This window comes from Cryptomeria japonica, unplaced genomic scaffold (assembly GCF_030272615.1).
Source record: "Cryptomeria japonica unplaced genomic scaffold, Sugi_1.0 HiC_scaffold_1097, whole genome shotgun sequence".
Classification (NCBI taxonomy): domain Eukaryota; kingdom Viridiplantae; phylum Streptophyta; class Pinopsida; order Cupressales; family Cupressaceae; genus Cryptomeria; species Cryptomeria japonica.
Window position 1 is genome coordinate 23,134 of NW_026729725.1, and position 13,284 is coordinate 36,417.

The 13,284-nt window shown below is 33.7% G+C and overlaps 1 protein-coding gene across 1 annotated transcript; it reads left to right on the plus strand.

Annotated features, from left to right (window-relative positions):
• The first annotated feature begins 1,322 nt into the window (after positions 1-1,322).
• Positions 1,323-3,620, plus strand: LOC131039871 ((R)-mandelonitrile lyase-like). The gene is made up of 4 exons (XM_057972724.2): positions 1,323-1,458; positions 1,592-2,242; positions 2,582-3,392; positions 3,478-3,620. The coding sequence occupies exons 1-4, from the start codon at positions 1,368-1,370 to the stop codon at positions 3,527-3,529; spliced, it is 1,605 nt and encodes a 534-aa protein (XP_057828707.2). The 5' UTR covers positions 1,323-1,367; the 3' UTR covers positions 3,530-3,620.
• Positions 3,621-13,284: the final 9,664 nt, after the last annotated feature.

The window sequence follows — 13,284 nt, forward strand, 5'->3', positions numbered from 1 at the left end:
ACAGAAACATGATAATTACCTATTAATAAAGGCTTTTATGTTTTACCTTCAATTTGACAACCTTTAGATATCAAAATGTTAATATTTAATAAAAGCATAACTTCAAAATAAGTAAAGAACAAAAAAAAATTAAACTATAACTTTTAGATAAATTTATAAATAAATTTTTTTAAATTATATAATTAACCAAACATATTTAAAATTAAAAAAAATTAAAAATAAATCTGTTATTGCATAATTAGAATTTATCAACAAGCATCTTAAAAAGTAAAATGAAGAAAATAAAAGAATTTAAAATTAAATAATATTATATTTTAATCACACATATTTATATTTATATATATATATATATATATATATATATATATATATATATATATATATATATATATATATATATATATATATATATATATATTAAGCATTCTAAAATTCGTTTTAAAAAAATTGATTAACTTAATAACCTACTTTCCCTTTAGATTTATAATTGGCAGTATGTGTGTTTAATAAATTTAATACTTGCTCTTACATTTAAAAGTAGTTGATCATAATGATTTGTTATGTATAAGCCATGGAATCCGAAGTGTCAGTTGTATCTTAATATAGGACGCATATATTCTGGTTCCAAAATACCAGTATGGATTGACTAACACGCGTGTTACTCGCATGCTTTACATCCTCGATTTTGTAATTAACAACTGCAATTGACTAACCTGTCCCAAACACGTTGTACGAAAGGTCCGTTTTGGAGCCAGAATAGACGCAGCCCTTAATATATATGTACGATGAAATCCACTATTACCAATACAGTATTAAATCTCTAGTGCAAACAACCATTGGGTTTGATTTTTTTTGTACGAATGGTTATTGTATTTAAATTGAATCAAATACATAAAGTTGTAAAAAAATAAATTTATAATTGATTTAGTACATTGGTCATATCAATATCATTAATGAAGAGATAAATATGTTATTTTATGGAAAAATAAATAAAAATTCTACCGACTATTTTTTGTCTGAGCCAATAGAAATAAAAAAAATGATATTTTAAAAATGATATTTTTTGTCTGAGCCAATAGAAATAAAATAAATCTTTCTTTGAAATTATTGGCATGCAATACACAAAAGTAGTCTTAGGTTGAAATTAATGGCATACCAGCCAAATGGAATGTCCAGGGTTGGTGACCGACTCAAGGAGTCTTACGTTAAAAGTAGTTGCATGGTATCTAATTAAAAAATTCAAGTGTCCGTGATCATTTATAATTTGAGTTAATTGAAATTACGATTAAGAGAAGTGAAACTATTTAAGAGGAATCAGATCGATTTCAATTTCAAGTCTATACGAGGGGTTAGATCAACTAGTGAGTATGGAGATTCTCTTCTGTCTCATTTCATGCCTGCTGCTTTTCACAAATCATAATGACCTCCACTGTTCAGCGGTGGCAACGCAGAAATTGGGTGAGTGCATTCTTTCAGTATTTCATTTCAAATTTCAATGTTTTATATGAAGGATGCGTATAAAAATTACAATGCTTTTTAAGTTTGGTATGTAATATAGTAATGTGAGTTGTTTTGTGTTTGGCGTTTGCAGAATACCCATATCCTTTTATGACATTTGACGCTGAAAAGGCAGCTGCAAGAACATATGATTACATTGTGATTGGAGGAGGCACAGCAGGGTGTCCTCTCGCTGCAACTCTGTCACAGCACTATTCTGTTCTTTTAGTGGAAAGAGGAGATTCCCCTTATGGAAATCCTGACACTGCAGACAATAAAGGCGTATTCAAGGCTTCGGAGGATCCCAACGAGTTGCCTTATGTCATGCAAGGATTTGTCTCAGAGGAGGGAGTGCGGTCGGTAAGGGGAAGAGTCCTGGGAGGTGGATCAGCCATTAACGCTGGTTTCTACAGCAGGGCAAGTTCAGAATTCATTCGAGAGATGGAGTGGGATGAGAAACTTGTGAATGAGTCGTACGAATGGGTGGAGAAGTTGATGGCCTTCAAACCAGACAAGATTTTCCGTTGGAATTCTGCTGTGAAGGATGCACTTTTGGAATCTGGAGTGCTTCCTTACAATGGGTATACTCTGGATCATTTGGAGGGAACCAAGTTCAGTGCTTCGACCTTTGACAACGAGGGAAGGAGACACACAGCTGCAGATCTTCTGCAATATGCAAATCCAGATAACATTGTGGTTCTTCTGAATGCTACAGCCACCAGAGTCCTCTTTGACTCGTCGTCAGGTACGCTTGCACTTTCACTTTTGTGCTTTCCTTTTTTCAGTATTGGCGTGAGCCCCTCTTTCCCTAAATATTAATCAAATCAGTTTAATGGTTTTAGATATACCTATATTTTGAAAAGAATAATAATTTTATATTGTTAAAAATGTATTAATTAGAATAATAATTCTCTTCACATATAGTTTTAACAATATAATTATATTGTTTGTATTTTTCTTATTTTTTCATTTTTTTTATTTATTCAACTTTACCATTTTCTAAAATTAAATTAAATCTATGCTATTATGACAATATTTTAAGTTACATTAGAATATTAATATTGTCTATAAAACAATGTTGCAGGAATATTGAAGGCTAATGGTGTTGAGTTGATGACTAGCGTTGATAATCTCTTATATCAAGTATTTATCAACTATTTGTCAAAATGGAATGAAGTAATTTTATCAGCGGGAAGTATAGGTAGCCCTCAACTTCTTTTATTAAGTGGAATTGGCCCATTAGAACAACTTGATAAATTGAACATTACTGTATTGTTAGATCTAAACTCAGTAGGGAAAATGATTCAAGATCCCCCATGTACAAGAATCATTTTGAAATCCGCTAAGGCACTTGAATTTGAAACACCACAAGTAGTGGGTATAATAGACAATTCCCATGTCTACATTTGGGGTGGTAGCTATTTTCAGCAAAAAAACTCTATAGATGATCAATATATAGGAGCTATCTTCAGCAAGGTGGCATTTCCCTTATCAAGGGGTGAGCTTCGACTTAGTAGCAAAAATGCCAAAGATAATCCATTTGTAAGATATAATTACTTTTCTCATCCATTTGATGTACAAGAATGTATTCTTGCTTTGAAGGTATTGTCAAATATTACCATGACAACTTCAATCCAAGAATTTGCATTTAATACTGGAATTCAATTCATAGGGTCTAAATTGCCGCAAAATATACTGGATAATGATGCCTTGGAAATTTTTTGCAAAGATACCGTAGGAACACTTTGGCATTACCATGGAGGGTGTGAAGTTAATCATGTGATTGACAGAACATTTCAAGTGAAAGGTGTTGATGGTCTAAGGGTTGTGGATAATTCCATTTTCAAGGATAGCCCTGGGACAAATCCACAAGCCACTATCATGATGCTTGGAAGGTATTGTTTGTCCTTTTATATTATATTATATAAAAATAATTTAAATTATAATATTATTAACATTTTTTTAATTGCATATGTGTAGGTATGCAGGAATTCGTATCCTTCAAGAGCGGATGAACATTTGTGAATATTAGACCATTTTCAAATATTTTTATAATAAGATGTCACAAACTTATGTTGTTTATTCGCTATTGACATCAAATAGAATGATTTAATTTCTAATAATTTACTTTTCATATAATGTTTATATTCAATTGTGGTTTAATATATATTAAATTACAAAATTACAAAGCAAAGAAAAAATGAGGGAAAACTTTGATGATAATATTTATGCAAAGATATAGATATAATTACTTCAAAGAAATAGGATTTAAAAAAATACTATTTTCTTCTCTAAATTTTTTTGAAATGAATTATTAGACTACTATATTTTATTAAAAATGATAGAATAAAACATTCACATTTACTATAAGTTGTTGAACACTATCGGATGTTGAGAGGGGGGAGATCAACTTACACTTAAAACTTGATCAGATTTAGCATTCATTATTTCTACCATATCCATGAATGTAAATAATTGAAATCACAAAGACAAACATATATAACACCAAGACTTTTACTTGAAAAACACAAAGAGGAAAAAACCATGGTGAGAATCATACTCACAATATATCTTTGAGATTAATTACAATGTTTTCGCTAACTACGAAGCAACTCATTGCCCCTGAGATCAAATTTTCAGAGTAAGATAGTAAGCTCATTCAAATACAATGAGATCAAAAGATTCAACTAGAAGAGTACTGCATTAAAATGCAGATTATAGTTTAATACTCATCTGAAACAACCTTTACCACTACTATGCAGCACATCAGGAATGTATTTCTGAACCCTTCTCTACATTAGGAATGCAACATATTCCTCCATGCCACTTCTCAAGACTACCCAAATATGAATGTAGGTAAGAACATCTTCAACATTCGATCACCTAGTCTTCTAAGAGCATGACATATAATAAGGATGTACATCCAAAAATACTATTATATAAATCAAATAATCATCTAAGGTATATCCACCATGTACTAGACTAAAGAGTATGACATATTGTTCAATGAAATAGTCACACATAGTTGAAACACTATACCAGTATATACACTCATCAATCAAAGTTGTAGGAGCATCATTATATACTACTTTAAATGTTTATATATGCTTATCAACATTATAGATATAGCCGCACAGCATCTGTATAACCATATATCACTACACCATGTAGAAAATATCATTCAAACCACAAGTTTGACATCAATGATGACATGAAATCTATATTTAACACAATATCCCCCTTTGACATTGATAGAAAACCTTGAGCCAACATTTATCTCTCCTCTTTTGACATCAAGGACAAAGGGCACATGAAAAATATATAACGTTGTGTTGTCTATATAACTCACCCTATTTATAGGATGTCTTCAACAGTAGAATACCTAAAATAAAATTTCACCCATACTATTACATAAATACACAATCAAAAAAATATATTACTGAAAGTTCATCTAAACATCTTGCATGGTAGGGATTATCATATCTTTATGAATAACCTTCAATTGTGCCCAAGCAAAGCTACAATCAACTCCCACATTATCAAAACTGTGAGCTAGCTCCCCATCTTCAAAATGAGTTGTTGTGCAACTTTACAACTTCCAAACTTAGATACTGATAGAGTCTTTCAAAATTTTCACCATTCCTATGACATGCATATCAACAATATTCCTTTATCTGAAAAAAGTATTTATTTACATTCTCTTACTGATCTACCAATTGATTTACATTTGTATACTAATTTTCTACTTTTCTAGCATTTTCATTTTCATATTTTTTAAGATCAATAGACTTAAATATCTCTAGAATACGAGCCTCAAGAGTTTTTATATCCTTTTGAATTTTACTTTTGGATTCAAGCTGGGCGTGAAAAAACTTGTATACTTGTCTCACACTATCTACACTCTACTCAAATGCTACAATATCGTCCTTTAGATGGTTGTGTGTCTTTGCACACACTTATTCACTCCGTCTTCTATCAACCTCTTCTCTAAGTCACTTGAGGTAGTTGCTTCAAGAATGAAATCGTATCATTACAAAACCTCTAATAGAGTTCACAATTTCTCTTCACCAATTAAGGATTCATCTAATTTAGAATAAAAAACATTCTCTTAGAGAAACTTCAACATATCCTCAATTAGTTCAATTAAATACTTGTTTATAGCTATATGATGAAAGACATCACCAAAGTGAAACATTTAGAGAGATGATAATTTGTTCAAATATAATTTTCCTTCTGTTACTAGTACTTATAATGCCTCTAGTGTATCTATCAATTGAAATTTCATCTAGAATTAAAGAAACAGGGGAATATTGGAAGCTTCACCTATAGACACTCTTCTTATTGTCTTTTCTTTCTCCTTCAAGATCATTTCTTCTTTCTTCTTTTCTATTGCATGGTCTATTCTTCTGTCTATCTTCTCATTTTCATCTATTTGTTAATGCTTCTCCCTTTTTTTTTATACATCTTTCTTTTTCTTCGTTTCTTCCTTAGGAAATTTCATTGCGCTTTGACCAAATTCTTATCAAAATTCACTTGAATATCTAGAATAGTTTCCAGACCACCTACATCAATCTTGTGTTCCTCTATTCCCTTCTTAGGGACAAACATACTGCCACTTGTTTCTCCACTACAAATTCTTGTGTTTTTATCCTCCTTTGGAGAATACAAAATCTTCACCACTTCTTCTACATCCTCAACTACTATATCATTTGGTTGTTTCACTATTATCTTTAGGTCTTCAATATATCCACCCATAATTTGATTTACCATTTATTTATTTTTGAACCTTGCACTAAGAATTTATGGAATTTTACTTCTTGCTTCTAGAATAAGTAGGAGCAAAAATTATCAATAGCACTTGCCCTTATGTTATTCTCCTTTTTTACTACATTCTTTCTCTTTTCTATGAAGATTTATATCAAACTTTTGGGTAGTATCTCTTTAATATCACTAATTTTTGTAAAAATAATCAAGTACCTAATCACAACCTTTTCTATAGTTTCTTTATTCACTAGATGAGACTCATCATACATATTTACTATAAACCACAATTATTTATGCATTCATATTCCACTTAGAAGGCTATCCAAATCAAGTGGGTAATAATTTGGACCACCTTTGGGTTTTCCTTCCCTCTTAGTCAGCTTTTGTACTTTCATTTTTATTTCTTTATTCATTCCTATAGGAGTCTCTCCTAGAGAAACCATAGATCTTTTCTTGTTAGCCAAAGGAATTGCATGCTCTTCTTCTTCTTCAATCACCATTTGCTTTGTCTTTATTCTAATCATAATTTTATCTTTCTATGCATCATCTTTTGAGATTCACTCAAATTCTTTATGGTGCAATCATAACTGGTAAAAGCACTCAATAGAGTCAACTGACTTATGTAGCAATAGAGCCACAATAATCCAGCCAAGACTCTAAGAATCAAGTGAATCACAACATGTGAATCTCAATCCTTATTCTAGGTTCTACTTTCTCTGCCCCCTACAAATGATACATAACATCATATTTATAGCCACCGAAACACATCCGGGTTGGCCTCATACGATTACATTCACCAATACAGGAAAATGAAACATGTAAGTAGGTCGGCCCTAAGTATTAGGTAAATCTCTTTGGAAAATAACAACCAAGTGATGTGGTTCAGCAAGAAGGTCAGCCACATGCCAAAGAACATCAGACAAGACCCAAGATGGATCCACATGCTAACAATCACCTCGCTAATGAAGGAAAGCCAACTGATAAGCACAAGAACTGTCTCAGAACCCATAAATAGTCAATCAATATCTGACTAGAAAAGAACCCAAATGAACTCAAAATATATAATCAAGAACATGAAACCATATGGAAACCAAAAATAAGATCCACCATGAAGAACAAGCAACTACTGGTACCAACTTGTAAGAACATAGAAAATAGCACAAATAACTTGTGATGTTGGGAAAATGATGAATAATGGAGATCTAGAGGAAAGCTTTTCTTCCATCTAAGGAGAGGCAAAATTTTCACTTCAGATTTCTCTTCAAACACATTTTCTGGATTACATTGGAAGAGGTAGGAAAATACACAAGATTCAACCTCTATAGAAAGAGATACAATTCTGAGTGATGGTAAGGGAATCCACTCTTCTGATATTGAGATTTGAATTCATTGAATTGTGTACTAATGATCAAGTGTAAAAGTGACAAAGATCTGATTATAACTCAAGATAGAAGAATATAATGAGGTTGTGCACCTGGATCTGGCAATAATCTGTCGAAACAAACTCGCCCTATGAATTTGGGAAAAAGTTGCTTGGACCGTGGCGGGAATGTACATGGTCCTCTGAAAAATCTGCAAAACGGAAAGAGTTTTTTTGCTTCTACAAATGGAGCCCAAATATGAAAGTACAACTATGCACCTGCCACCTACACATAGAAAAGAGAGGGAAAGTTGTTGGGATTGAGGGGTTGCCTTCAAGTCAAACCCCAATTTTTGAATTAACCAAATGATGAAAGAAAGTACTTGCAAGTAAATATAAATGAAAGAATGTAATCTAAATCAACTCAAGGTAGGTTGTAGATAGAATGTAGGTAGTTTTTCTTGTGTGGAATTTAATATTAGAACGAATCTCCTCTTCAATGGTCGAATCCTTGACTTGAATGCAACACCTAGCCTTGAATGGAGAGTTGAGAATGCTCAATGCTGGAAAGGAATGCTTGAATGCACGATCTCATGTATCTATGTTATGCTTCTTGATCTTATGTCAAATGGGAGGGGAGATGCAACTTAAATGCTTGTCAATTAGGGCTAATTGACCAGTTTTTCTTTGTAGACAGACATTAGGGGAGTCTTCCCGTTCAATGTGAAACCTCCAAATCAAATTTAAAAAGGGTCCTTCCCCAAAATGGAGTAGGGGATAGGGGTGTAACACCCCTATCCTAACCTTTTATGCAAGAGAGGATATAGTCTAGTCAGTGCGGAGGGGAAGCAAGATGTTGTTTTCAAGCATCAAGAAATTCTCCAGTTTGTGATCAGGCTTAGGGATTTGAATCACATGCATGAGGACCCTGTTATGGTTGACATTTGCTAGGGTCGTAATTTCCTGACACTACATAACTAAATACGAATAAAACTAAAAGGAAATATTTTTGGTTGGTGCAAGATTGCTCATCGACCGATGATGCTCCTCCATCAGACAACCCATGTGAAAAAAGATGTTCCACGAGATGCAACTCATGACCATATAAAAATATTTGGAATGAACATCCGATGCTAATTTATGATCCAAATATGTTTTTTGTCTGTGAACCTCTTCTCTAACTCTTTCAGTGCCTCAACCAGCTTCTCTAACCTCTGATTCCATTGGTTTATGTTTCTTTTCTTCAGATCTCCACATTGGGTTAGCTTTTGCAACTCTGATTTGGTTCTACCATAATACTTTATCTAGTTTGTCATCGTCAACTCTTTGTCACTCGGGTCCATCTGTCTATTGGGTTCAAATGTCAAATGCTTCTGCAAACTTATGTCACCCTCTGATATAATTAATGCAACTGGTTCTACCAGATCTTTCTTTAAAATCTTCAGCATGACCTCTACAACCAGTTCTTTCAAACCTTTTGGTATACCCTCTCCTACCAGTTTCTCAGTACTGCAACTTTTCTAAGGACTAAGATTATTCACCTCCATCTCTTTCTCCTTAAAAGAAATCAATGTGAACTTATGGCCATCATTTTCAAGAGTAACTAGGATTCTTCTACATTCATGAATAGCTCCTCTATCGTAATGCTAAGGCTTTCCCAACAAGACATGACAGACACTCATAGATACAATATCACATTAAAATTCATCTCTAAAAGTCCTAATGTTTAAACTCACCAAACACTTCTCCTTTATCTCTATCTCTTGATCATCTTCTAGCCAACTCACCTCATAAGGACAAGGATGCTTAAGCCTCTTCAATCCAAGCTTCACAACCATCTTCTAAGATACTAAATTATCAGTACTTCCACTATATACAATGACCTTGCAACACTTACCACCTAATTCGCATACAGTCCGGAAAAGACTCTTCCTCTGAGTAGATTCGATATCCTTTCTTCTGAACATAATAGATTCTCCTTGGTCTGGTGCAAAGTCAGATCCAGTACCACCTGGTTCCTCACTTGCCACAAAACTTATTGACATTCCTTGCTTACATTTTTAGAATCTATGTCCAGTTTCTCCACACTTGAAACATTTGCCAGGAAATTATCTACAGGTACTGTTGATACCTTTCCTTGGTGTCTTTTGTTCTAGTTCTTTACTCCACTTAGGTTTTAACTCCTCTTCTTTAATTGGTGTCTTGATACTATGAGTCATCTTGAACTTCTCCTTTTCCTTATTCGGTTGTCTTCTTCTCACCTTCTCCTTAGCCTTCAAAGAATACTGGTTAGCTTCTTCAACTATGGAAACCTTCCACATACTCATCTCATATTGAATGTTCAAAGCAAGTCCATTAATGTACCTCACCACCTTTTGTCTAGCCCTCTCTCTATGTCCAAATATGATCACAACCTTGTATAATTCCTAAGTGTATTGCTTCACAATCATGTTTCTCTGTTTCAAGTTCTGCAACTTCTTGAACAATTCCAATTCATAGTCTCCCGATCTCAATCTTGCAACCATCTGTCTCCCCCGAGTGATCTTTAAATCATGATTCTCCACACTCTCTTTCTGCAATTGTTTCCACCACAAGGTAGCATGCCCTTTCAAATTGGTATGTTCCAATTGGACTCTTTGTGGGTCCTTCACATCCTCAAACTCAAAGTATTCCTCCAACTCTCTGATCAAATTGATCAGATCCTCCAGGGTCAGTGTTGTGAAAATTTTGGAAACCTCAACTTTATGAACTTTACTTGCTTGTTCCAATGCTCTTAGGAATCTTTCCTCTCTTTCATCCTCCGATCCTTCAGCTTCCTCAAGCTCTTGAGCAACTTCCTCACATTCATCCTCAAAATCAGGGTTTCTCTGCAAACCATCCAAAGCATTTGAGATCTTATTCGTTACTTCAATCTTGAAGTCTTCCATAATATTCTCTACACTTTGGGAGTTCATCCTCCTCGTCGGCATCTCTTCTTCCATCCACTCTGGTGAACTGCCTCAACTCAGCAATATAACTATCGGTTTCAATTGCCTCCCCTCGATGATCTATTGAACACACACACAACCTGCCTCCAATCGGCAATCTATCCACCTCAAGGAATCTGTCAATGTTTATAAACAATTCTTCCACTAGCCAGTCCATAACCAGCTCTGATACCACTTGGTGTAGCCATAACTATTAAAAATCATCAAAAGAGTCAACCGACCTATGTAACAATAGAGACACAATGAAAGCAGCAAGAAAATATAATAATTTCACATAAATAGATCATTTAAAGCATTAGATCTTCTGGAAATCATTTGTGTATCATTATATTGTCATCAAAGAACATTTTGTAATTAATTAGTTACATGCAGACTTCAAGCCAGATACAATCCAACCAGGACTCTAAGAATCAACCATATCACAACATGCAAATATCAATCATTATTCTAAGTTCTACTTTCTCTTCCCCCTACAAATGATACATAACATCATATTTATACTCACAAGAACATAAAACATTCACCAATACAGGAAAATGAAACATGTAATTAGGTCGGCCCTAAGAATTAGGTAAATCTTTCAAGAAAATAACAACCAAGTGATGTGGTTTAGCAGGAAGGTTGGCCACATGCCAAAGAACCTCAAACAAGGCCCAAGATCGAGCCACATGCCAAAAATCACGTCGGTAATGAAGGAAAACCAACCGGTAACCACAAGAACTATATGAGAAACCATAAACACTCCATCGAAAGTGAATTCTGACTGGAAAAGAACCCAAATAAACTAAAAAATATTGAATCAAGCACATGAAACCATCTAGAAAATGAAAAATAAGATCTGCCACAAAGAACAAGCAACTCTCGGTACCAACTGGTAAGAACACAAAAAACTGTAGAAAGAACTAAATTAGAACAAAATTGAAAGGAAATATTTTTGGTTGATGCAAGATTGCTCATCGGCCAGGGATGCTCCTACGTCACTTTAACTTAGGTTCTTGATCATCTCTCTCTTGTAGCCTTTTGTTTCTTTTTAGAGGTCTTCTTCTTAATTGTCATAGTCCTAATAGGGGTTCTAGGCAAACCCAATATTACCAATGGTAGGATAGACACAAATCTTATCCTTCTTTAACCAAATGCCTCAAAAACTAGAAAAAACCCTCAAAAGAGTCAATCGGCTTATGCAACAAGAGAGACACAACGAAAGCAGCAAGAAAACATTACAATTTCACATAAATAGATTATATAAAGCCTTAGAGTTTCTGGCAATCATCCAGTTATCATCATATTATCATCAAAGAACATTCAGTAATTAACCAGTTACATGTAGGATTGAAGCTAGATACAATCCAACCGAGACTCTAAGAATCAACTAGATCACAACATGTGAATCTCAATCCTTATTCTAAGTTTTAATTACTCTGCCCCCAACAAATGATACATAACATCATATTTATACTCGTCAAAACATGAAACATTCACCAATATAGGAAAATGAAACATGTAATTAGGTCAGCCCTAAGAATTAGGTAAATCTTTCTGGAAAATAACAACCAAGTGATGTGGTTCAGCAGGAAGGTTGACCACATGCCAAAGAACATCGAACAAGGCCCAAGATCAATCGACATGCCAAAAATCATGTCGATAAGGAAGGAAAACCAACTGGTAAGCACAAGAACTATCTCAAGACCTAGAAACACTCAAGTGGAAGTGATATCTGACTGGAAAAGAACCCAAATAAACTGAAAATATTGAATCAAGCACATGAAACCATATACAAACTAAAAAATAAGATCTTCCATGAAGAACAAGCGACTCATGGTACCAACCAGTAAGACCACAAAAAACTGCACAAAGAACTAAATAAGAACAAAATTGAAAGGAAATATTTTTGGTTGATGCAAGATTGCTCATCGAATAGGGATGCTCCTTCATCACTTTAACTTTAGGTTCTAGATCATCTCTCTCTTGTAGCATTTTGTTTCTTTTTAGAGGTCTTCTTCTCAATTGGCATAGTCTTAATAGGGGTTCTAGGAAAACTCAATATTACCAATGGTAGGATAGACACAAATCTTATCCTTCTTTAATCAAATTCCTCAAAAACTCTCTACAAAAAAACATCCTTAAATAGTTTATCCATTCTTTTATCATGTCCTTTCTCAATTTTCTCTTCTCCTAACCTTTCTTCAATTTCTTCCACTAAAACAAAACTAAACTTCTTCTTCATAAACTTCATAAGGAAGCTCAAAATCCATATTATTTTAGGTTCTACTGTGAGAATATTAAAGTTGTCCCTACTTACTAGAAATCTGAATGCATCTTTGTATTTCCAAACCACAAATGAAGGAAATCTCTGTACCTTTGGCATTCTATCATTTTTGTTTTAACTTGCTAGAGAATATTCTATTGTATGCCTTGTTATCTATTTTGAACCCTCTAATGTTTTCTTTGATTTGTACTTCAGTAGGAGATGAACTTCCCTAAACACAATTATGTTTTTCTTGAAGTTCATTCATAAACATGAAAGCTCAAAAAGTAATCTAGGAGCCATATTTGAATTCATATTTACTCACCTTGGTCCTTTTAAGATTATCTAGTAGCTACTACCTCCTCATCTCACTCAAGTACAACTTTTCTTCAACAACCACCATTTGATGTTCAATATGAATTGCAATTATG

Coding starts and splice junctions, on each gene's coding strand:
- LOC131039871 (XM_057972724.2), top strand. CDS start 1,368: ATGGAGATTCTCTTCTGTCTCATTTCATGCCTGCTGCTTTTCACAAAT. Junction 1,459..1,591: donor GGTGGCAACGCAGAAATTGG/GTGAGTGCATTC, acceptor TGGCGTTTGCAG/AATACCCATATCCTTTTATG. Junction 3,393..3,477: donor ACTATCATGATGCTTGGAAG/GTATTGTTTGTC, acceptor GCATATGTGTAG/GTATGCAGGAATTCGTATCC.